Below are 22,454 nucleotides of genomic sequence, written 5' to 3' on the forward strand. Positions count from 1 at the left end.
TTCAGAGAAAATAAGTGTTACTGCATGTAAACTGCATCATATAATATACAGCCTAAATCGCAATAGGTAAATAACCGGTTGTGGTCGAAAGCGAGAGCTTAAGTTTTTAGTAAAAGGATTTTCTGCAGTCAGCAACCCAGTGACCTTTCAGAGCGGGATAAAATTTTCTCCGCTTTTGTTATTTTGAAAAGATGCTGTGCGTTTCGGTGGATACTGAAAGGAGCACATCCGATAATCTGCCGGTTGCAGTATCCTGAGATAAATTCCAGGTCATGTTTGTGTTGAAAGATATAACGGCTGCAGGTACGAAGCATTTTCAGCTTCGTTTGGGTAGTAAGTTGCAAACGACATGCACTACAGTATGCATCTACGATATGCAATTATTGTATGCATTGCATGACACGAACTACTGGTATTGCTTTTTGCAACCGTACGCAATGTATTATGCGCCATGTATCAATATTGAAGGCCCAACATGGTCACAAAAAATATGCCGTTTATCCTGTTTATCTGGAAAGGTCAAAATTAAACGGATCAATGATGTGATCAGCAAAAAGTAGACTGCTAATATTTTATGCAAAACTTGTGCTTGTAAAATGCAAATGGCCAAACGTTAGCGACATAAAATGTTAAACTGATGATGCGTCATGATCACATATATTCGGTAGTTTGCTCGGTAAAAAACCTTAAAAAATGTTGTGTAGCAAGTACTAGGTGATGTAAACGCAAAATATACCATTCTCATGCAAACCCAAAATATACTATTCTCATTCATTTTAGTGCAGAGATCCATTCTCTTGCGCAACTCAGGGCAAGACAGAATAGGGTTCAAGAATGGTTGCGTTATTCGGTGCAATTTCTGACAAATACTTTCTCAGTGTCTATGTTATCAGGTGTCCATGCCACGGCTTTCTCTTCAAATGACTCCCATGCTTCGACTGCTGTGGATATCGTTTCCGCCACGGGAGTCGAACGGTGGTCGGCTACTTAAAGGTAGTCTTTTCGGTGGTGCAAACAATCTCGGTCTTTTCGGTGGTGCATATTTCTTTGGCAATTCAACGGGGTAACGCTGCTTCTATAATTGGTACTGTTGAAAACGTTGTTTCTTTTAATCGCAAATAGACCTTGATATTGTTATCGTGCCATGGAACAATCTTTCTGGAAACCAGTGGGCTCCATCATATCGCTTTCTGAAGTTTCCATCTCACAAGAATAATATTCCTGATTAACGATAAATAGCAGCCACGCATGTATTACTAGGTAATAGCGATGATGCAGGGCGACAAATTTCTGCGGATACTCAGATAAATGCACTCCACTCTGAATCGATTATTATGCATATATACAATCGTGGTTATCGCTCACTGTTGAGGATACCGCAGGTCCGTAGTCAGCGTAAAAAAATACCTCACACACAGTTCTAATGTAGACAGCCGGAACTAAAACCAGACGTCGAAGTTATTACTGGAAAAGGAACTGAATCGTTAATACTGTATCAATAATTTGTATACAGATTACACTGGAGCAGTTTTTAATGCCCAACTGCAAAAACCGGGATTAATACGCTTAACGCCAACCGATTATGAATGATCATCCACAATTCATGAGTGCTCCGGAATCCAGATGAATGACGTCTAGGACAAACGTCTAGGACACTCCGCAATAAAGTTTTGGAATGAATAATTATTTTACGAGTTGTGCCAGTGCTGCAGAAATGCATTAGTGTCGATTTTAGACATCACATCAAATTTATACCGCGGTATCTGACGGCGTTCGCCGCATCAGTATATCTGGATGCAGGGTATCGATGAACACCGGTGAAGAAGTAGATTCTTCCTGGATGTTGTTGGTATCCCGCTGATTGTAGTTGGTCATAGGAACGGTTTCATTTTCAAAGACGGGCTGCGAGGGATCGTCATGAAGGACGCTGTTGGCATCCTCCACGCTGTTCACTGCACCAATAAATGTCAAATCATAAACAACAGCTACAAACATTAAAGCCGTAATGCTGGTAATCTAATTATAAGCTATTTCAACGCGATCAGACGGATGTAGGTAAGCAATAAAGGTGCATTGATGGAACATTTTATTTCCGCGCATGTTGATTATACAGCGCGACGGAAGTTCAGTCAACGTTAAATTGCACGTACATTTATTCACCCGGCAGGTTAAGGTCATCCATGCCGCACGCCGGAAACGCTTGCTCATGGTGCTGTACAGGAAAGGATTCATCGCGGAGTTGAAATAAATCAAGGTTTTTGCGAAGAACATGTACCACAGATTCAGCCAATGTTTCTTCAGAAAGGTGTTGTACACTAATAAACCGCGATACGGCAGCCAACATATCGCGAACAAAATGACAATCACAATCAGCATTCGCAGAACCTATAATGAAGGCTAATTATTGTAATCACATATTGCGCCAACAGTTTGGATCATAAAATATCTACTACGTGTTCGAAAAATGCTATATTAAATGAAATTTGTTGAAGGTCTTCTATGGAAAATCATTGTATTAAAAAAATTAATTATCTTTGATTTCACACTTTTAAAAAGTAGTTATACTGGTTACAACTACATTTCACCCAAAAATGTGTAATTAACGATAATTACTGCAGATCTCTTGTTTCGAACAGAAAGCGCAGAAGCGATTTTTAACAAGAAGATGCTTAGGGTAATAATGAATCCGTACAACTCTAGCTATTTTCACATGTCTTCGATTTCAATATGACTTGAAATGTTTCTGTTCGCGGCGAAATTTGCGTTGGGCGTTCGCACATAAAGACTATACACCACAACCATTATTCCGAAGCCGGAAGTTTTCAAATTACTTTTTTATGTCGCTGATGAAATATCACTCCGCTATGGAAATATCAAACCGAACGTGATCTTAACAGCCTATATTAATAGACATACGTATCGCGTCGTTACACCTACGCGCGCTCGGGACTGCATTCGCCGATGGATATTCTGCGCACGCTGCAGCTCATCGTTGGCGGGATCCGTGCTGGGTAAAAGGCAGGTTGTCACGGATTTTCTAGGGCACTGGTACGCAGCCGGCGGTCCCGTGCAGCTGGTCTGATCCACCTCATCCAATCCGTCGACACTCTCGCGAAGATGATGCACACGTACACTACTGCGACTTTCCCGCTCATACGTCCTAACGCTCTTATACAGCACTATGACGATCCGTGTGTAGATCACCGCGGCAATCAGCAGCGGGGCAATGTAGAATAAACAGAGATCTGCGGCGAAGTAGTAAAAATATTGTTCTTTTGATAAGCGAAAATCGCACTGCTTCCGATCGGGAAGATGCAAATCCGTGCGGACTTCGGTTAAGCCCAGCCAAGGGCAGCAATACAGGACGGCAAACAGCCAGATGCCCATGATGATTTGATTGGTGCGCGGCATGGTGCAGTATTTTTGAGCGGTGAGCGGCCGGCAGATTGCCACATACATTTCCACCGAAAACGCCAAGATACTGAAACAATACGACAACCTAGTGGAATGATAGTGGAATTTATTTATACATATTCTTACACATTACAACACCAATGACAAAAGTGGAACTAAAAAACCGCAAGCAACTGCCGCACGGCGTCCCGCCCCCGCACCAGTACAGTAATTAGATTAAGAATTTAAATGTTAATCTGCTGCCGAGGGATTTTCTAAGAAGGGCGCGCAGCTGTTGCAGATACGTGCATACACTGAAGTATCCGTATTTTATTGAGAGGAGACATCCGCACACACACTACCTAATGCTTCCGGCGTTGATCCCTAAAAAGTTCGTGAAGACGAAGAGACTGCATGCAATCTGACCGGCAACCCAGCGCTTCCCAACATGATGAAAAATTAAGGCTTCCGGTACTGCACTTATGAGCACCAGCAGATCGGCAATCGCCAGAGATATCTAAATTAAAACACTTTTATTACGTTGCGTAAGCAAAGACTGTCTTAGCATGGAAAACGCACTCTACCAATTGTTAACAAACGGATTCCATAACTTTACTTGCAATTGTGTCTGGTGGAAGTTTCATTATTGAGTATAACCTTATTTAACCGTAAAAATTTAGCAGACTATAAGTACTTGTTCAGACTAACGCGAATAGAAAAGGAAAATATTTATTGCCTTGTTATTAATGTTTACATGAATGCATTTGTTGGCTTGGTACAATTACATCGTTTTCAGTTATGGGCAGACTTTTGACACCAAAGCAAAGAACTGCCGCTATGTTGTGGAGCGGCAATGAGCAGAGGCAAATTACATGCATTAGCAATTTAGCATAGTATGTACACAGTATGTGGCACTATGTGCACGATCGCACCGCCAGCATGTATTGTAGTTCGAGCTTACATTAATTTAAGTTCATTATTATTTAACTTTTAGTCTTTCACTAACACGTTACACATAATAAATGGCTTCTATTACGCAGTATATATTTCTTCTATAGATGTAATGCCTGAACATGCTAACAAATTAAATGTCTGTGTACTGTGCACACTGCACATATAAAGAAATAACAAATGAATTTGATAGTACTTTATCGTTCTAAATCGCATAATTGCAAAATACTTCTAAAGATATGGCAGCAACAGGTCGACAAGAAGCGTTTGAATAAAAATAATTTCTAGCTCACTATAAATTCCTTAAATGTTTGATTATTCCGGTAACAAATCGGTATATCAAATAAATTACGAAAAGAATAAATGATGGAATTTATGAGAAAATCTTACGAGTCAACAGAATATTGTTTAAATAATGTACAAGTTCACCGAAAAGAAAAAATTAGACTTCAGTGTTTATGATGAAATAGTGACTTAATACTTGCCAGAAATCTGTAGGTCGGCGTTTGTAGTGCTTTTGTTTTGTAAGCAACAAATACCAGCACGAGGTTTCCTACAACTCCCAGGATAAAAATAATCGTATGGACCATCGTGGCGATTACACGATAATGGAGCGGGAATTCGGCGACAACCTGCGTGATATCCACAACGGTGGTATTGTTGTAACTGGCATTCAGGTTGTACTGGATCTGGAAATAACCGGCAGTGTCGAAATATTCCATTCCTACCGCAAAATACCGCTGCACTTGTCGCAACGTTGGATCCATGATTGCTGAAAAAAATTTCACAAGTCACCTATACCAAAAATAGTATTGCAACAATAATGTACGAAGCTGCAAGCGAATGTTAAATTACAAACAAACTAACAGTCTTTCATTGCGCCAAATTTGGGTTTTTGCATAAGTACGGTAGGTATAAAAATAAATTACATAAAGCCCAACTGACCATACAGATTGGTATACTGAATATAAGCTAAATTTTAGTAATTGACGGTAAGCACTAGCTTAGTGATTGCACAACATGTTTAAATAATTACATGCACTCGGTTTTGCTAGCATTGCACAAACCTGTATGAATTGTTGGCGTGTGCTTCACAGTTATTGGCAAATGGGTATTGCAATTGCGCACATTAGCCCGATTCCACACCTCTGGATGAGGTGACAATTAGCCCCTAATAACAGTACTTCAGACTGCCGAATTACACCTTATACTGCGCTATTACTTCCATGCAATCGTGCTTAATAAGCGATTCTCTACATAATAATATCCTTCCACTCTGACCAATACAGCACCGCCAGCGGGTTTAATGAATCCTGTAAATTCCATTGCATAGTGCCGGCATTTTAATGGGAACGTACTGTATCCATATTGTACAGCGAATAGGCGCACAACTGAACGTTCAAACCGGGACTTCCAGCCTCCTCTCCGCTGCGTAATACACCACAATGGAGCCACACCTTTCACGGAGCTAGAGTACACGTTAATCTCATCCCTTTCGCGGCATTAGTAACAACGTCAACGGGATGAGGGTTATATTTCGATATAGTGCCGAAAAATGCATGTATGCATTCGAAGTACAAATGACCTGCGAATGCCGCACAGGGATGTGCAGGAGACCATACTGGCGGAAGTAGTAATGCAACGTTTCCTTTGAAAACGGCTGCTGTTTACGCCGCGATGAGCCGGTAAACTGTTGCGTGATTAATTAACGGTATGAATTTTGGCTTATTTATCGATCACACAGTAGTATAGATGCATGCATTCAGTTCGTATTACATGCGGCTGGCAAAATTCTTAATTACGGTCACGCGAAATCGATTTCCTGGAGGCGTTTAAACAGAAATCTTCAACAGCTGACTGTATTAATGGATAGTAGTGAGTCCTATTAACATTAACCATTCCAATTCTTATGTCGTATGAACGATATAGAAAATTTCCAAAACTATAGAAAATACCTTTAGAGAGATTACTTTCAATCCAGTTGCACAAACCTCAAAGTATTTACGCATTTAGGTTTCCCCTTATTAATATCTGTAGCCTGCACGATACCACATTTTCAACGAAAACATTATCATCACTCTTGTCATCACTGATCGGTGATCACAAAGTTGAGCACCATTTACAAAACTGAAAGAACAGAACACCTGGTAACACGAAGACGAATCTTGAGCATTGTGAATGCTATCTGTGCTTTAGTGCAAAATCAAAATGCTGAATGAATTCTCCGTGTTCAAGCGTGGACAACAGATACCCCTAAATCGGCGTAACGGCAACGCTACGACACGTGTCGTGAAAGGGATCGAACCGTTTATAGTCTCTCCATGTCGGCGGCAGACCCTGGTCCAAATACTTTCCACACTTCCGGCATGGACTGCTGAACAGTCCAGCAAACGAGTTCAACCATTGCTGCAAACCGGATTTTCAAATCTTAGTGCAATAGCTACGAGTACGCCATTACAAATATCGTATTCCACAGAACTACCACTGGTAACAAGTAATAAAACTATAATAACAGTATGGCATTGTCGAAATTCCAGAAATCGCTATTATAACAAAACCCTAGAAAAACGAAAGCCATCATGCGTAATATCAAAAAGCAGATGACTATCATTTAATGATTTTAAGTCAAGCGACAAAAGAATCTGTATTATTATCTTCACATCAAGTCAAACAATATCGACGTTCCAATAAAAAAAGTATGTCAAATAAATTTTAGCAGGCGCAAAATTAACACCAAGAAATTAAAAGAAGTAGTTTAGTCATTATGAAACAATTCGTTTTCCTTTTTGGAGATCAAATAATGGAAAGCAGATTTTTGAAAGAAACTGTTTTCGTACATGCGCGCCAGTCACCGAATGCAGACGAAAAGAAATTAAGTTAGCACTTACAAACTGCAAATGCTTACCAGATATGATCTGAAGCTTGCATCTGGTTGAAAAGGGTTATAATAGTGCAAGAGCGCTGCGTTGGCATTGGCCGCCACCGCTCTGTAGGTTTCGTAGTCGGACGGCGTCCACAGGTCCACAGGACGAATAGAGGGCTTTTCCAAGTAGAAATACTCCTCTGCGCCTCGCACATTCACCGCTTCGATGATAAGTCCTCTGAGCAAGATAACAACTCGGAAAATCTTGTCGACAACAAGCTGCACAAGAGACCAATATATGTATTATCTCGCTTTCTTCACCACTTCATAATCATAATCGTACCTCAATGGCGATTCCTGCTCCAGGAAGAGCGTATGTCCAAGATGCCAATCCAGGCAAGGCAGCACCCATATTCTTCACGTATTTCTCGATGTGAATATGCAGACTGAAATTATTGAACGATATAATAACCCAGTCTACCCAGACATTGCGTAACTGGTGTAATCGCTGCCGAAATCTGTGAAAAACATCTAAAGCATTCACAACATGCAAATTCCATAATCAATAAAAATGTGACTAAGCCGACCGAAGAAACCGTTCATTTACTGAAGGCGCTGCCCCATGAATTACTGTATATTCGCAAACTGCAATCCTGCCACAAATACGCGGCAACACGAACACAATAATTAACTAATGAGCGTTTTCACCTTTCATCCATGTAGAAGGCTCTACTTGAAGACACTCGGGGAACGGCGAGAGGGCGATTGAACGACTTTCTCCACCACGCTTGGCTAATGTAGTTCCAAGCGGCTGCAGAGTATTCGCGAAACTGTAATTAAAAAGACCGCTTGCAAGCGCTACCACCATTACGGAAAACAAATGTTCGCAGTCTTTTAGTCTTGGCCGAACTGTTCATATATTTTGATTTCCATACAACGTATACGCGTGTGTAAACCAAACTTGAGGAACTAACCATGGTAAGCAAAGATAAGAAGCCCAAAAACAACTTTGAAAACCGACAGGCTTGCGTTTAACGGTCGCAAAAAGACGGTAAGTATCCACCACAAAAACAGGGAGCCGCTTAGATTTTTTCCCAGAGGCTATGCAGTAAATTTTAAAAAAAAACGGAACTTGCAAGTACTCACCTGGTCAGAAACTTACCCGATCGTGGGACGAATAAGCAGAAATGAGCTGCTCGTACATGTTGGCGTACTCTTTGTTTACTTCTTGGCCACTGGGTGGCAGCGCAGATAGAGAAGTCAAAAACGAAGCCATGCCCAGGCTGGATACCTGAGAAGGCAGATCATCGACGACATCCTGGAGATTCCTGTCAAACATAAGATAAACATGGTCATTACTCATTACAATTTACGAGCCATGTATTGTTCGACAAACGATAGGTTCGTACACGAAATCAGATTCCAAATTCAACAATGCTTGCTGGAAACCCAGGCCCAGCTGCTGAGCATCGTCGCTGTCCTGGTCTGCGGAGAATTCGACCATGTCGCGAACATCTTCGAGATTGATGTTGCAGCGGTTCACTGCGGATGTGACTTTGTCGATGGATATCTGAGCGTTCTGCAAATGCGTTCTCGCTTGATCCGCCATGGTGTTGATGAGAACGTTTAAAACTCCAGATCCATATTATCGTAACGGAGTTTCGGAATTAAATTAACACAAAATCCCGGCATTATGAAACAGCAGATCAAACAATTTTTTCCAAAACTCTAACCGATCAGCTTCCTGCTTCAAACTGTGAAACAGTGAAAGGAAGAAAAGCTGCTACAATGAGATCTCGTACAAAAGGGTGCTCGTAGAAAGCGTATCAGTCCTAGCTGTATGGTATGCCGACTGCCACAGCTGAGAAAGGCCGTACGAAGCACGACGGCGTAATAAGGCGTGATGGCATGCCATAGAAATCCCTGGGAGCACACACAATCAGCAACATCAACAGCTGATGGGCTGATTATGTATATGTACAGTATATCTAATCACTCTAATGTGAATATTTATTTTTAAAAGATTTGCAGCAATCATTTTATAACACCAGTAACCAGCAAGTCATTGTTTTTATGGGAATTCCCATAACAGAGGTGAATCTTTGCTAAGGCTCTATTATTGTTTCAAGAAAATATCCTTGCGATTGCAACCTTAGCAGTTGTTGTACGGAAGAAAGAAGGATACAAAATGGAAGTATTGCAAATTAACACTATTGCAACAGAGCCGTACCAAGGCCAGAAACCAGGCACCAGCGGATTGCGGAAGACAGTCAAGGAGTTCCAGAAACCCAACTACACGGAGAACTTTGTCCAGAGCATTATCTCCACAGTGGCCGCATCGGCCAAATTGGACGGAGCGCTGTTGATTGTTGGTGGGGATGGGCGATATTATTGCCAGGATGCCGTTCGGATTATCGCAAAGATTTGCGCAGCCCACAAGGTGATCAAATGCAACTTGTACGCACTATAGTACAGCGTGCAGTGATGGGGGGTTTATTCGTTAGGTCGGGAAACTGATAATTGGGCAGAATGGGATCTTTTCAACGCCCGCTGTTTCAAATTTGATTCGCAAGACGAAGGCTTTAGGTGGGATCATCCTGACGGCTTCTCACAATCCCGGCGGCCCGAATGCGGACTTTGGCATCAAGTACAATATATCTAACGGAGGTAAGCCTGGGTGCTGCTGAGTGCCGGCTGTGAAAATATCGGTGTGTTAAACTTCATGAAATATTGACATTTATCATTGAAATACCAATACCGAGTACTATAAGTCATCAGACGGAAAATTGATTGCTTTCTTACCACTTACCTCTTATGCTGATATTATGTCGTTAGGAGATGCTGTGATGTTTTAGTTTTTAATGAGATTGATTTATAAGTATCAAATAATTTGAAGTATTACGATTCATAGTAACATATTGATTGCACAGTACGTGCGTTGTTTTAATAACTGATAGCTATTCCCGCCTACTCCTAATGAGGAACATCGATTTCCGCAACCTGTTCAGCATTTAGCACGCAAAGTTTTCTGCGGGTTTTGAAATTATGTCAAATTTTGGTTACCGCCTTACCGGTATTCGAGCTTGCGCATGCAAAGATAAAAATATTCGATGCATAACACGATTAAAATATTACTGTTAGTCTTTGACTGGTCATTTTCTGGTGCAGCTATATGTGTGAATAAAATTAGAGTTTACGGTTTTTTCGCGTCATTTTGTACTGTATGGTGGACAGGGCCTGCTCCCGATGGATTCACAAATAAAATCTACGAATACACCAAAACGATTCGTGCGTACAACATGGTCAATAATCTCAATGTCGAACTGGAGCGACTGGGAACGCAGAAGTTCTTGGTGGAGGGTTTGCCGTTCGAAGTGGAGATTATCGACTCGGTGGCGGACTACGCGGCACTCATGCGAGAACTGTTTGACTTTAACAAGATTCGCGAACTTCTCCAGGGCACTGGACCACACCCGGCACCTTTTCAGGTGTTTTTCGATTCACTGCATGGTGGTAAGTTCAGATTGCCGAGCTAGCGTTTACTAATCTTCTTTACATAGTGGAGATGAACATTAATATGTAATTGACATTTGACGTAAGAGTGTTATGGGGTTAGTTACCGGCCCGTATGTGCGACGCATTTTCTGTATGGAATTGAGTGCACCGGAAAGCAGTGCGTCTAATGCGGAACCTCTGCCGGATTTCGGCGGCGAGCATCCGGATCCCAATCTGACATATGCGCATAAGTTGGTGGAGAAAATGAAAGAGGGCATTTATGATTTTGGAGCTGCATTCGATGGCGATGGTGTAAGTAGTACGCCGCATTGCAGTTAGTGCAGTATACCATAATTACGGACGCGCCAGTTTATCGTACTTATATGCAACAGTTTGCTCAATCGTTTAATGTTGCATTTACAAATGCCACTTGATTGCAGATAAACAAAATTCAGCCAAGTTAATTTTCTAACAGCAATGACAAACACAAATTTTTAGTTGTTTTTTGATGGCCTGGTTTTTCCCATAGGATCGCAATATGATTCTTGGGAAGAATGGCTTTTTCGTAACTCCTTCGGATTCTCTAGCCGTGTTGGCTGCCAATGCTCACTTTATTCCATATTTTCAAAAGAATGGATTGAAAGGATTTGCGCGCAGTATGCCTACAGCTGGAGCGATTGACCGGTAAATTAAAATTTATTTGAATGCATTAGGTACAAAGCAAATACTGCCGACTTTTTTAGTGTGTCCGAGTCCATGGCTAAAGAATTTTTCGAAGTGCCCACTGGATGGAAGTATTTCGGAAATCTGATGGACGCGGGCCGGCTTTCGCTGTGCGGAGAAGAAAGTTTTGGCACTGGCTCTGACCACATTCGGTACGTTCAGTGAAGCTTGTAGAAAGATGAATTAACAATATTTAAATTTTTTCCTTTTTCCACGCGATTTGTTGTATGCGTTTTTCATAGTGAAAAAGATGGAGTATGGACTGCCATAGCGTGGTTGTCGATCCTGGCTAACAAACCCGGCGAAAGCGTGGAATCGATTGTCGTCGACCACTGGACTAAATTTGGACGAAACTTTTTCACTCGGTAAATATTTCCGTAAAGTGGCTCTTCTGCTTCGTATTTTTTTAAATGAAACAACGGCTGTTTGATAGATATGATTACGAAAACTGCGAAGATGCCGGCGCAAAAGCGATGATGGATCATTTGAATGCGCTTGTGAAGGATCCAGCGCTGACTGGAAAAAGCTACGCCGACGGCGACAAAACTTTTACTGTGGCTAAGGCGGATAATTTTTCATATAAGGATCCGGTGGACGGATCTGTCAGTGAGAATCAGGTAAATTAGTACATTTTCGTTCAAAGGTTTTCGTTTTTAAAATACTGTACCAGATCATCGCCAATGGAGCGAGTTCAGTTTTCAGAATATCGATGGCATTATTTTTTCGAATGCTTTGCAGGGTATCCGTGTCGTTTTCAAAGACGGCTCACGTATCGTCTTCCGCATCAGTGGTACCGGAAGTACAGGATCTACTATTCGCCTTTACGGCGATTGCTACGAACCAGACCAAGTGAAGCAAAAAATGGACGCCGGATTCATACTGAAACCATTGATCAATGTGGCACTGGCAATGTCGAAACTAACTCACTTTACCGGTCGTGATGCACCTACGGTGATTACATAGAAGAAAGTTATGTATGACACGAATTACATAGGCAAAAGTTAATTTGTTTAGCTCAGTCTCATATCATGTTCTGTCTTTATTGCATGTTTGCTAAGTACTTTAATGGTTTGAAATTGATGGTCGACAATTCATAGTCTTCGCTGCCGGTTGTGGGTCTGAAACTACAGTAAGTAAATGATTGACTACTTGCTTGAAAAAACAAGACTTCAGCGTTTGTTTGAATGTTTATGGCGCTGAAAAGTTTTATTTCCAGTAATACATATTATTTGTATATTTAAATTAACCGTCGAAAGTTAAACGCACACTGAAACAAAATCACAGACCTATAATATCACACCAACTTTCCGAACCGAGCAAATTATAACAGTAACGGGGATGGAGTGCATTGCTGTATTGTACAGCGTTACTACATCCAGACAACTCGAATTCCTCTTTGCTGCAGTTCGCGTAGCTGCTGCTGAGAATGTCCTTTTAAGGGGTCATGACTAGCCTTGGTGAAACAGAGAAAAATTGTGTCTCTGCTGTAATCCCACGCCCGAATTACGCAGGTCTGCAATGGCAGAACCTTGAGTCCTTGACAAATGATATACACAACACAGCAATTTTCAAGTTACCAACAAATCATCGCAAATTCCAGCTGTGATTTTACTTATCAGTAGCGCAGACGGATTTGCTAATACCAAAATATCGGCCCACTGCCGCAACAGAATATGCAGCACTGGATCTTCCCGTTTGCTCCAAACCTGTAAAAGTAAGCGGAACACAAGTCAGTATGAATACTGAAAACCACGAATCTCATTTATTGTAGCACAAGGCACAAGCAAAGGTGGTGCATTCTTTGATTTGAACTGATACCTGCCATTCATCCCAGTCCGAAAAAGACTGTTGATCCAGTACCGTTTGATCAACCTGCCGTACTTCCGGTGATAATTTTTGCACGCTGTCGGAAGTTATGTATTTGATATTGTAACGCGGTACTTGTTTCTCAACCGACTGAATTTCCCCATTGTCAGAATGCTGACACTGCATGGAACACTTTCGCAGATCAGCCATAAATGCATCGACAAAGCGCTGTTTCGTATCGCATTCGAATTTTTCCGGACTGTTTACAGCAAGCTGTAATGAGGACTCAATGTCGGCACTCAATAATACATTGAGGGATTCTGCAAAATATTGAATTAAACTGTACTGAGCTCTGTCTGCAATGTCTTTCTTCGGTTTCCTTAGGGCAGGTTTTTTAAGGCTGGAGTATACTTCTGTAGCCGAATTACCCTTTCCGGTACATGTTTTCACTAGTAACTGCACAGGAAAATGCACTGTAATCAGTGTAATGTGTATTAGGACATATGAACCGACACACAGGTAGAGTATTGTCAAATAAAACAGGCACTACTAGTATACTTTTAATTAATATAATTATACTAGTATAGGTACGTAGCTATGTATAGTACTGTAGTAGTAGGCAGCGGACATGCTTAAAACGCGATTTCTCATTCCCTTAAAGCGGACTGCCAGACACTTCCTGCTTTTGGGTGCATTACAGGACCTACGCTTGCGTTCGGTCGATTACCTCGGGTCACAAGGTCACAAAGATCGAATCGGTAATTAAAAGCGTCATGTGAACACGCCTTTTGGGATGACCATCCCTCGTCCAGAATACTCATTTTTCCGGTAAAATCGTAATTTTTAGGAACAGGCACAACAATAATATCCCGGCGGTCACTCACGGTGCTTCCAATAAAAGTATTCTGCAAATATTCTACGATATCTGGTGGAGAAGCCATCGGTCCGAAGCCTGAAAACGAAGCTAGGGAATGCCGTGTGCGTAAACAGCCGCGGCAAAAAAAGCAAGCCAACGAACAAATGAATTGCAACTTGCTTGGTGTGCAGTCGGCTCGGTACCTGTTTCTCCGCACATGGATGGTTTATCCACCTGAAATGTGTAGATGATGTTAATTGCAGCAAATCGTCAACCTGATTTACAATATTTAATGGAGAAGTTTTTTTTTATTATTTGTACTTTATCAAAAAACAAGATTACCGTCGGTATGAAAACAACGCAGTTCCGACCCGATCCATAGAGAGAACGAATTTCCCGGAGATTATTTTCAGTAACAACAGAATTCCACATCATGGAGTTCATGGCTGCAGCCAAAAGAAAAGGCACCGGTGTTTCTTGCCTGTGCAAAAGGAATCGCACCACCGCTAGCTCCTGGAAAATTTGCGATAAAACAATCGCTCAATTCCTCAACCCAAACAACCTTAATTTGGGAGCGATTAAAATTTTGTACCAGATTCGATGGATTGGCTGACTGAAGAAAAGACGGATTGGCCAGTTTGGCCATAAGGTTGGCTCCTGCACACAACAACGCGTAAAAGACAATAATTAAAAAGATGACTGGTTAACCTCATACATATTTTGTGATAGGGAAACGTTACGTTATCCAAACACTAACAAATCAATAAATTGAACAACGCGTAAAAAAACTATAACAACTTGACAAAATATGATGAATCTACGTAATACGCTTGCCTAAAGGTGCAATAAGGAATGCCACTACAGTTTCCATGAGACCGGCAAAATTTGTATTCGACTGGCAGGGATCCTACGGGAGAAAGATGGATCGTAATAATTTTTCTTTTTTAAAATATCATAATAAATTGATGAAATTTCTTAACGTATGTACTGGACGAGTTTAACTTTGAAGGTTGCAGCTGTGCATTATAAATTCCATTCATCAGTTATTACCAGAATCTGAACCCGATCCTGCTGCGAAAACAGGCATACACGACCATTTCCGTCTTTAGGGAGGAAGTGGCTAGCGTGTGTGGTCGGGATTACAACTATTTCCAGCTAAAAGATACAATATTTTATCGTATTCGTGAACAAGCATGCTGCATAGACGATAGAACTTTTCATGAAAGCGTTACTGTAATACAGGTACAGTGTACAAACTTGCAGACATCATCCATGACTTTTTTGCTAGGTACGTTTACAATAAGCAGCGCGTTAGATTTAGCTTTGCAGATTTCTCTTCTATAATCATCCGCTTTAAAATTAATGATATTCAGAATAACAGCTAGCATCTTCGTGATTAAAAATTGTTTCTTTCACATATAAACTGTTTCTTTACAGTTACAGTTTTTCTGTTTCACAGTTTATATGTGATAGAAACAGTTACCCTGGGGAAACATGCTCGTATGAGATCCACAATTTCCGGAATTTTTATGCATGCTACACTTCCACTGCATCCTAGTATAAGAGTATTCCTTTTATTTATTCCAGGCGCACTCATGTTGTTTCAGTTACAGTATTGCATAATGTCCGGACAATCAATTGTTACTACACTAACGAAACCAATTGGAATGCAAAACAATGCAGATGGTAAATATAAAAGCAAAACCCGAACTGTAATTTGCTGTGGTCGTCGACGTCTGTCGGCTGACTTTTCAAAAATTTGCGTTAAGATAGTTTTCCGTATTATGTAGAAAATAAAACCTCATAAATTGCTTCACAAATTTCTTTATATTTATATGTAGTACTCGTACTTCGGCAGCAGGATTACGTGCGGAAATAGATTTCAAAATCGCAAATTGCCATCATTATTATAGCCATGGTACCATACATAAAATTAATGTGTACGGTAGCACTTGAATGGTGGAAAAATACAGCAGCAGGCTAGCAGCCAAAACCAGTCTCGAGTCGTGCGTGGGAAATAGACTTGCGAAGCTGACGTCACAAGCAGCATGCTCGGCTACACTTGCATGGGCGGTGCAGCGGCCGTCGTCACGTGTACGGCAATATCTGCGAATCCGCAAGTCGCGCGCTCGGAAATGCTGGTTTCTCTCGAGCGTTTAATCCCAGAGTGTATGGTACCGGAAAAGCGCATGCAAGTGACTTTGACGGAACGCGACCGAAGGATGCCGTGTTGCGTATGTCGGCTGCGTATGTATGTACGCTGCAGTGTCAGCGATTTTTTTATACGCGCTGCAGCTGCAAAAGGGATGAACAAAAAACTGCAGCAGGATTACTGGATGCACCTCTGATCTAGAGGAGAAGTTTCTGCCGATCTTTTCACAGGTCTTTGCTAATAGTTTGCAGGAAACTAATCCTCTGGAGATATGGCTACCCCAACCACTGATTCGGAGAGGCGGAAACAGATTTCCGTGCGCGGCATTGCCGAAGTGGAATCGGTATCAAACATCAAGAAGACCTTCAATCAGCATCTGCACTTCACGCTGGTGAAGGATCGCAATGTGGCCACACCTCGGGATTACTTCTTTGCTTTGGCCCATACTGTCCGCGATCATTTGGTCGGTCGGTGGATCCGCACGCAGCAGTACTACTATGAACATGATCCTAAGGTAAATGATTAAGTAATAAAGTTTTGGAACAATTTTTTAATGGAAGCCGGTATTAGTGGTTGTAATTCGACAGCTGTGTCAATTTATGCGCCTTTTTAATGCATTGTAAAATGTAATGCACAATGTTGGAGTAATAAGTAGTTTGTTGCACACTTGTTACTACACCATGATGTGCAGATACGATACATTAATGTCCAGTTATTTTGATTTATTTGTGTCTGTTTGACGAATTCCCGCATATTTTAACAATACAGCAAGGTAACGGTAAAAAAATGGACACTACATACGGTACCTACGCGACTATCTATAGATATAAAGGCGCGCTAAATCTACAAAGGCGCGTTACGCGTATGTACTGTACGCATATACTGTACCAAGAGCGCCTTTTTTATTGTAATTCCTCTTTTAGTTAGTAAGTATAATTAATAGTTTATGAGACTGTTCAAACAGCTAATAAGGCTATTAAACGCTACAGTTCAAATACAGTAAGCACCTACTGGCTACTGCAACAGTTACGTACTAAGTACAATTGTACAATACAGTACATGATTTCCGCCAACAGACTGCTGTGATGTATGTGGAAGAGAACTGCATAATGTATATTAGATGTAAACAATTTAATTATAACGCTGTTTCTTTCGCTGGGAGAAAATGTACGAAAGTATGTGGTGTATGAAAGATGTATGAAAGCATGTAATACGGATAACGCTAACAGTATGTGTTAGTTATTTATTTTTTAATATAGATACGCATATTGAATACTTCTAATACTTATGGTTAGGTCAAGTAGCGCTGGATCGCCTTAACTTTTCCACATTGCCTGCATTACAAAACGAGCAAAATATACTAATTTGCAATGTATATAAATTGTAGTTATATATAGCATTTACGATTTTTTGACGCGGTCTCCGTCGTAGATGGGCACCGAAAATTGAAGATTTTCCTTTTTTTGTGTTGTTTTTTTATTAAACAGTATTTTTCTTCGGGGTATTTGGTGATTATTTTGATAAAACTAAATTGAATAAAGAAAGATACGACTAAAGGGGCAAACTGCCAAGTAAAGCTTTTTTTAACCTTTTCCGCTTGCCGTCAGCTTTCATTACTTTTGTGAGTTACGGATTGGCTTGCAGTTTAATTCTTGGATGCATGCAGCTTATGCTCAGATGCCACAAAGGTCATAAAAAAAGACTGATGTACTATGTCATGAAACATTTGTGCGGTATGCGTAATCTTTCGTCCAGACTTTCTTTTAATTAAATTACTCGCTTAAGACATTTTTAATTTCGAATGCTGCGCAATTTGTTTCACCAGTGAACCAAGTGCCATGAGCACCATCGCATTAGAGTTTTTGCTGTTGTAGCGAGTGTACTACCTATCGCTGGAATACTACATGGGTCGCGCGTTACAAAACACCATGATTAATCTGGGCATCCAGTCAGCATGCGACGAAGCCCTGTACCAGTTGGGACTGGACATTGAAGAGCTGCAAGAGTTGGAAGACGATGCCGGTCTGGGTAACGGTGGTCTGGGCCGATTGGCAGCTTGTTTTCTGGATTCGATGGCCACTTTGGGTTTGGCAGCCTACGGCTACGGAATCCGGTATGAATACGGTATCTTCGATCAAAAGATCGTGGACGGGGAGCAGATTGAGGAACCGGATGACTGGCTGCGTTTCGGCAATCCGTGGGAGAAAGCGCGCCCGGAATTCATGTTGCCGGTAAATTTCTACGGGCGGGTGGAGAAGAATGAGAAAGGCTGTAGATGGGTGGATGCGCAGGTAAAAATGCAGACACCTAAAGTCGACTTTTTTATAGAGCGCTAAATCATGTGGCAGCAATGCCAAGTAATTGGTGCATAGTTGACCATTGAAGAGTAATTCAAAGGTGGCGAAAGCTTCGGTGCCAGCAAGTACGCTTTATGATCTTGAGTATGAGAATTATAAGGAATAATCTGTAGATAACTAGAATAGTCTTTTCTGCAAATAAAAAGTTTTCGTCATGTTAATATTATAGACTATGTAATTTTATCCCGTGTCATTTATAATGTAGGTGGTCTTCGCTATGCCGTACGATATTCCTGTTCCCGGCTACATGAACAATACGGTCAACACGTTGCGATTGTGGTCAGCCAAGTCGGCACACGACTTTCAGCTGAAATGTTTCAACGAAGGGGACTACATCCAAGCTGTTTTGGATCGTAATAACGCTGAAAAGTGGGTACTTTCCTAATTAAATGTTCTCCTGAACTCACAGTCACAGCAGTTTCAGACTTTCAGGTGTTCACACAAAATGGATTATGAAGTAGTCGTTTTGATGAGAATTTTCTTTCAGCATTTCGCGAGTGCTGTACCCCAACGACAATTTCTTCTCCGGCAAAGAACTGCGACTAAAGCAGGAATATTTTATGGTGGCCGCTTCGCTGCAGGACATTGTCCGGCGTTTCAAATCCGCCAAATTCGGATGTCGCGATGCGGTGCGGACGTCTTTCGACAATTTTCCCGAAAAGGTTGCTATTCAACTGAATGATACGCATCCGTCAATGGCCATCCCGGAGCTGATGCGCATTCTGGTGGACCTGGAAGGATTGCCGTGGGAGCGCGCCTTCGACATTACCGTACGCGCCTGTGCGTACACCAACCACACCGTATTGCCGGAAGCGCTGGAACGCTGGACATGCAGCCAGTTGCAGAATCTCTTACCGCGACATTTGGAAATCATCTACCATATCAACTTTCTGTTCTTACAGGAGGTGCAGAAACTCTGGCCCGGTAAGTACTTCGGTTGAGCAGGTCAGTTAAACTGAGCCGGCATTACTGCGTTTTAAACTTTACTTCATGTTGTTGAGAATATTTATTGGTTTTCACGTCATATACCGTCTGCTTATTAGTTATCATTTAAAGAAAAAACGTTTTATAAACGAAAATTATCGAAACCATTCTTACGTATAAGGTTAAGGCGAACGGATATGATCGACATGCTCCAGGATCAGGCGGTACTGTAGTGCGGCGGCTTTTTGATCATACTAAACAGAACTGTAATCGAAGATTTTGCGACGGTTGTGCAACTTAAGATGAACTCCGTTAATAATACCTGCAAGGCTGCGATCAGTATTTAATTTTCTGATCAGGTGATGAGGCTCGCATGCGGCGCATGTCGCTGGTGGAGGAAGAAGGCGAACAGCGCATCAACATGGCATTTTTATCCATTGTGGGTTCTCACGCTGTTAACGGTGTAGCTGCTCTGCATTCGGATTTACTGAAGACAACCATCTTTCGGGATTTTTACGATATGTGGCCGCAAAAGTTTCAAAATAAAACCAATGGAATTACTCCCCGTCGTTGGTTGTTATTGTGTAATCCATCCTTGGCCGATTTAATTACGGAGAAGATCGGAGAGGAATGGGTGCGTGACCTTTATCAGCTGGAGAAGCTGAAGGCGTTCATTGGAGATCAGCAGTTCCTGCGTCGATTGATGCAGTTTAAGCAGGAGAATAAGCTCAAACTAGTCACTCACATTAAGGAAAAGTATGGAGTGAACGTGAATCCGGCGTCCATTTTCGATATCCAGGTCAAGAGAATCCATGAATACAAACGACAGATCCTCAACTGTCTGCACGTTATCACGGTAAATTTGCTAGTAATTTATTTTGTTATTACGATTATAAAAGTTTTTATCGCATTTCTCTTTCAATTGGTTTGGTCTACTGCGCATGCGGTACCGATTTAATTTTTATCCTGTGTTTTGTATTCGTTTTCAACATATGTATATAAAAGTCGAAACGTTTGGAAATGCACGTACCTACGTTGCTTAAAGAATTTCGGCAATAAATTCTGGTGTAGATAATTGTTAGGTAAACTGTAGAGCTTTCGTTATTAATTTCGCCATTTAAAAGTGTACACAATTCGATCATTCATGTGAGTAGGCATCTTATGTTTTCACTTTGCAGTTATACAACCGCATCAAGCGCAATCCCGGTGATAAATTCATACCGCGCACGGTGATGATTGGCGGCAAAGCCGCTCCTGGCTATCACATGGCCAAACAGACGATTAAACTGATCTGCGCTATTGGACGTATTGTCAACAATGATCCCATTATTGGGGACCGCTTGAAAGTGATCTTTCTGGAGAATTACCGCGTGAGCTTAGCCGAGAAAATTATCCCGGCAGCAGACCTGAGCGAGCAAATCTCGCTGGCCGGAACGGAAGCGTCAGGAACCGGCAACATGAAGTTCCAGCTGAACGGTGCAATGACCATCGGCACACTGGACGGAGCCAACGTAGAGATGCGCGAAGAGATGGGCGTGGAGAACTTCTTTCTGTTCGGCATGACTGTGGATGAAGTGGCAGCCCTTTGGCGTCGCGGGTAATAATTGTTGGAAATACTCGTGCAATTATGTAATAAATTTGTTCCATTAAGCATTTTTTTCCCATTAAGTGCAAAATAGATTAATTATTTATTTTTAGCTGGTAATATTTCAAAAACAGTTTTTGTTTGTCCATACAAATTACAAAACAATGTGCCAATCATTCAAGTGAAAATTATCTGGGACTGGTGTTAGCCACTGTTAGGCGTCCTTTTGTGTTTATAGCTTCTGAACTGCAAATGTCGACGGTTTTTCGTTGACGCACTTTTTCATTTTATTATCGCTACAATTCTGCAGGTATAATCCATATGAGTACTATAACCGCAATCCAGAGCTGAAGTTAGCCATCGATCAGATCCGGAGTGGATATTTTTCACCTAATCGCCCGGAATTATTTCATGATGTTGTGGATGTTCTGCTGAAATATGACCGGTAATGTTTTGCGTTACCATCATTCTGTAATTGCGCTTTTACTGGTAAATTGGCGGATTGTCTTCATAAATTTCTCCTGCAGGTTTTGTACTCTTGCCGACTATGATGATTATATGAAATGCCAAGAGCGCGTTAATGAAGCATACGCTGACCCGCTGGTGTGGGCGCGAATGAGTTTAATGAATATTGCATCCAGTGGAAAATTCAGCACGTAAGTTTTGTATATACATTTTACAACAGAAACAAAAAGATACTTTCAAAGTATCGATCCAAATACGAAAAATGCAAGAAAGTGGCATCATTATTTTCAGTACTCTGTATTTTTAGTGATCGCACCATTGCGCAGTATGCTCGTGAGATCTGGGGAGTTGAGCCGAGTTTCGCACGTTTACCGGCTCCACATGAGCCAATGTTCGAGCCAACTATGGCCAAGCAGCAGAATGCCAAAGCAGCCGGCGATGCGAATGCTTAACGGACTGGCGCTTCCAGATCCACGCTAGCTTGGGGAGAATTATATTTCTTTTTGATTTTTTTGCTGCGTTAAATGAAGTGCTTCGCGAGTAAAGAAAGGTTGTGGTCTATGAGCTAATCAAAATCCCTTGTTTTGGAGCTTGAACGAATGTAACGTACGCTGGTTTACATATATATCTGCGTTATGTTTGCTAAGTGTGATAAAATTTGTGGATATGTCTTAGTAGAGACCGTATTGTCGTTGCTCTTGGATATTTTTTTCTCGTATTGCAAATTGCCGTGAGAAATATTGCTGGCTGATAAAAGTCTGCTTTTGTCGTCCTTTTCGTTCCTAATAATATTACTGTATAAGTGGAACGCATGCACTTAAAAATTGTAAGTGATTTGCGAAATAAAGCCAAAAAATGATGATCAGTAACGTCATTTTGCGACG

At 41.4% G+C, this 22,454-nt stretch overlaps 4 protein-coding genes across 13 annotated transcripts; 2 read left to right on the forward strand and 2 right to left on the reverse strand.

Annotated features, from left to right (window-relative positions):
- Positions 1 to 558: 558 nt before the first annotated feature.
- On the reverse strand, positions 559 to 9,002 carry LOC129589004 (thyrotropin-releasing hormone receptor-like). Of its 5 annotated transcripts, none has more exons than XR_008690554.1 (7): positions 8,617 to 9,002; positions 8,370 to 8,535; positions 7,916 to 8,037; positions 7,551 to 7,725; positions 7,250 to 7,486; positions 5,212 to 6,750; positions 4,999 to 5,116 (listed from the first exon to the last, which is right to left on the reverse strand). XR_008690554.1 is itself a non-coding variant. In XM_055483455.1 (6 exons), exons 2-6 carry the CDS (start codon positions 5,109 to 5,111, stop codon positions 1,750 to 1,752), a joined length of 1,440 nt encoding a protein of 479 aa, XP_055339430.1. In that variant the 5' UTR covers positions 5,112 to 5,116; positions 5,412 to 6,600; the 3' UTR covers positions 559 to 1,749. The 5 variants fall into 5 exon arrangements, 3 of the variants coding, with proteins under 3 accessions (XP_055339430.1, XP_055339429.1, XP_055339428.1); XR_008690555.1 differs by having other exon boundaries at positions 5,003 to 5,116; positions 7,551 to 7,653; positions 8,617 to 9,000; XM_055483455.1 differs by lacking the exons at positions 7,250 to 7,486; positions 7,551 to 7,725; positions 7,916 to 8,037; positions 8,370 to 8,535; positions 8,617 to 9,002 and adding exons at positions 559 to 1,952; positions 2,151 to 2,385; positions 2,917 to 3,481; positions 3,756 to 3,910 and having other exon boundaries at positions 4,830 to 5,116; positions 5,412 to 6,600.
- Positions 9,003 to 9,197: 195 nt separating this feature from the next.
- LOC129589192 (phosphoglucomutase-1-like) lies at positions 9,198 to 12,599 on the forward strand. The gene is made up of 9 exons (XM_055483767.1): positions 9,198 to 9,647; positions 9,712 to 9,874; positions 10,442 to 10,720; positions 10,824 to 11,014; positions 11,232 to 11,386; positions 11,446 to 11,577; positions 11,668 to 11,790; positions 11,859 to 12,042; positions 12,164 to 12,599. Exons 1-9 carry the CDS (start codon positions 9,396 to 9,398, stop codon positions 12,386 to 12,388), a joined length of 1,704 nt encoding a protein of 567 aa, XP_055339742.1. The 5' UTR covers positions 9,198 to 9,395; the 3' UTR covers positions 12,389 to 12,599.
- Positions 12,174 to 16,026, reverse strand: LOC129589193 (uncharacterized). Of its 4 annotated transcripts, XM_055483772.1 has the most exons (11): positions 15,938 to 16,026; positions 15,571 to 15,641; positions 15,138 to 15,242; positions 14,922 to 14,994; positions 14,680 to 14,744; positions 14,430 to 14,600; positions 14,291 to 14,321; positions 13,959 to 14,183; positions 13,244 to 13,551; positions 13,003 to 13,131; positions 12,179 to 12,938 (listed from the first exon to the last, which is right to left on the reverse strand). In XM_055483772.1, exons 4-11 carry the CDS (start codon positions 14,956 to 14,958, stop codon positions 12,795 to 12,797), a joined length of 1,110 nt encoding a protein of 369 aa, XP_055339747.1. In that variant the 5' UTR covers positions 14,959 to 14,994; positions 15,138 to 15,242; positions 15,571 to 15,641; positions 15,938 to 16,026; the 3' UTR covers positions 12,179 to 12,794. The 4 variants fall into 4 exon arrangements, with proteins under 4 accessions (XP_055339744.1, XP_055339746.1, XP_055339743.1 ...); XM_055483769.1 differs by lacking the exon at positions 15,938 to 16,026 and having other exon boundaries at positions 12,174 to 12,938; positions 13,069 to 13,131; positions 15,571 to 15,930; XM_055483771.1 differs by lacking the exon at positions 15,938 to 16,026 and having other exon boundaries at positions 12,175 to 12,938; positions 13,038 to 13,131; positions 15,571 to 15,930.
- LOC129589191 (glycogen phosphorylase-like) lies at positions 15,717 to 22,432 on the forward strand. 3 transcript variants are annotated; one of them, XM_055483764.1, is made up of 10 exons: positions 15,717 to 15,773; positions 16,484 to 16,753; positions 18,114 to 18,530; positions 18,802 to 18,965; positions 19,084 to 19,520; positions 19,880 to 20,376; positions 20,699 to 21,117; positions 21,416 to 21,550; positions 21,633 to 21,761; positions 21,878 to 22,432. In XM_055483764.1, the coding sequence occupies exons 2-10, from the start codon at positions 16,511 to 16,513 to the stop codon at positions 22,020 to 22,022; spliced, it is 2,586 nt and encodes an 861-aa protein (XP_055339739.1). In that variant the 5' UTR covers positions 15,717 to 15,773; positions 16,484 to 16,510; the 3' UTR covers positions 22,023 to 22,432. The 3 variants fall into 3 exon arrangements, with proteins under 3 accessions (XP_055339739.1, XP_055339738.1, XP_055339741.1); XM_055483766.1 differs by lacking the exon at positions 15,717 to 15,773 and adding an exon at positions 16,322 to 16,338; XM_055483763.1 differs by lacking the exon at positions 15,717 to 15,773 and having other exon boundaries at positions 16,241 to 16,753.
- Positions 22,433 to 22,454: the final 22 nt, after the last annotated feature.

Source organism: Paramacrobiotus metropolitanus, unplaced genomic scaffold (genome assembly GCF_019649055.1).
Source record: "Paramacrobiotus metropolitanus isolate TYO unplaced genomic scaffold, Prichtersi_v1.0 Parri_scaffold0000033, whole genome shotgun sequence".
NCBI classification, from domain to species: domain Eukaryota; kingdom Metazoa; phylum Tardigrada; class Eutardigrada; order Parachela; family Macrobiotidae; genus Paramacrobiotus; species Paramacrobiotus metropolitanus.

Coding starts and splice junctions, on each gene's coding strand:
- LOC129589193 (XM_055483768.1), bottom strand. CDS start 15,684: ATGAGTGCGCCTGGAATAAATAAAAGGAATACTCTTATACTAGGATGC. Junction 14,745..14,921: donor ATTCCTTATTGCACCTTTAG/GCAAGCGTATTA, acceptor TGTTGTGTGCAG/GAGCCAACCTTATGGCCAAA. Junction 14,601..14,679: donor CAGCCAATCCATCGAATCTG/GTACAAAATTTT, acceptor CAAATTTTCCAG/GAGCTAGCGGTGGTGCGATT.
- LOC129589191 (XM_055483764.1), top strand. CDS start 16,511: ATGGCTACCCCAACCACTGATTCGGAGAGGCGGAAACAGATTTCCGTG. Junction 18,966..19,083: donor GATCGTAATAACGCTGAAAA/GTGGGTACTTTC, acceptor ATTTTCTTTCAG/CATTTCGCGAGTGCTGTACC. Junction 19,521..19,879: donor GGTGCAGAAACTCTGGCCCG/GTAAGTACTTCG, acceptor TTTTCTGATCAG/GTGATGAGGCTCGCATGCGG.
- LOC129589192 (XM_055483767.1), top strand. CDS start 9,396: ATGGAAGTATTGCAAATTAACACTATTGCAACAGAGCCGTACCAAGGC. Junction 9,648..9,711: donor AGATTTGCGCAGCCCACAAG/GTGATCAAATGC, acceptor TTTATTCGTTAG/GTCGGGAAACTGATAATTGG. Junction 11,791..11,858: donor GGACGAAACTTTTTCACTCG/GTAAATATTTCC, acceptor GCTGTTTGATAG/ATATGATTACGAAAACTGCG.
- LOC129589004 (XM_055483453.1), bottom strand. CDS start 5,245: ATGCAAAAACCCAAATTTGGCGCAATGAAAGACT. Junction 3,911..4,829: donor CGCCGACCTACAGATTTCTG/GCAAGTATTAAG, acceptor GTTTTAATTTAG/ATATCTCTGGCGATTGCCGA. Junction 1,953..2,150: donor AACCTGCCGGGTGAATAAAT/GTACGTGCAATT, acceptor TTATTGGTGCAG/TGAACAGCGTGGAGGATGCC.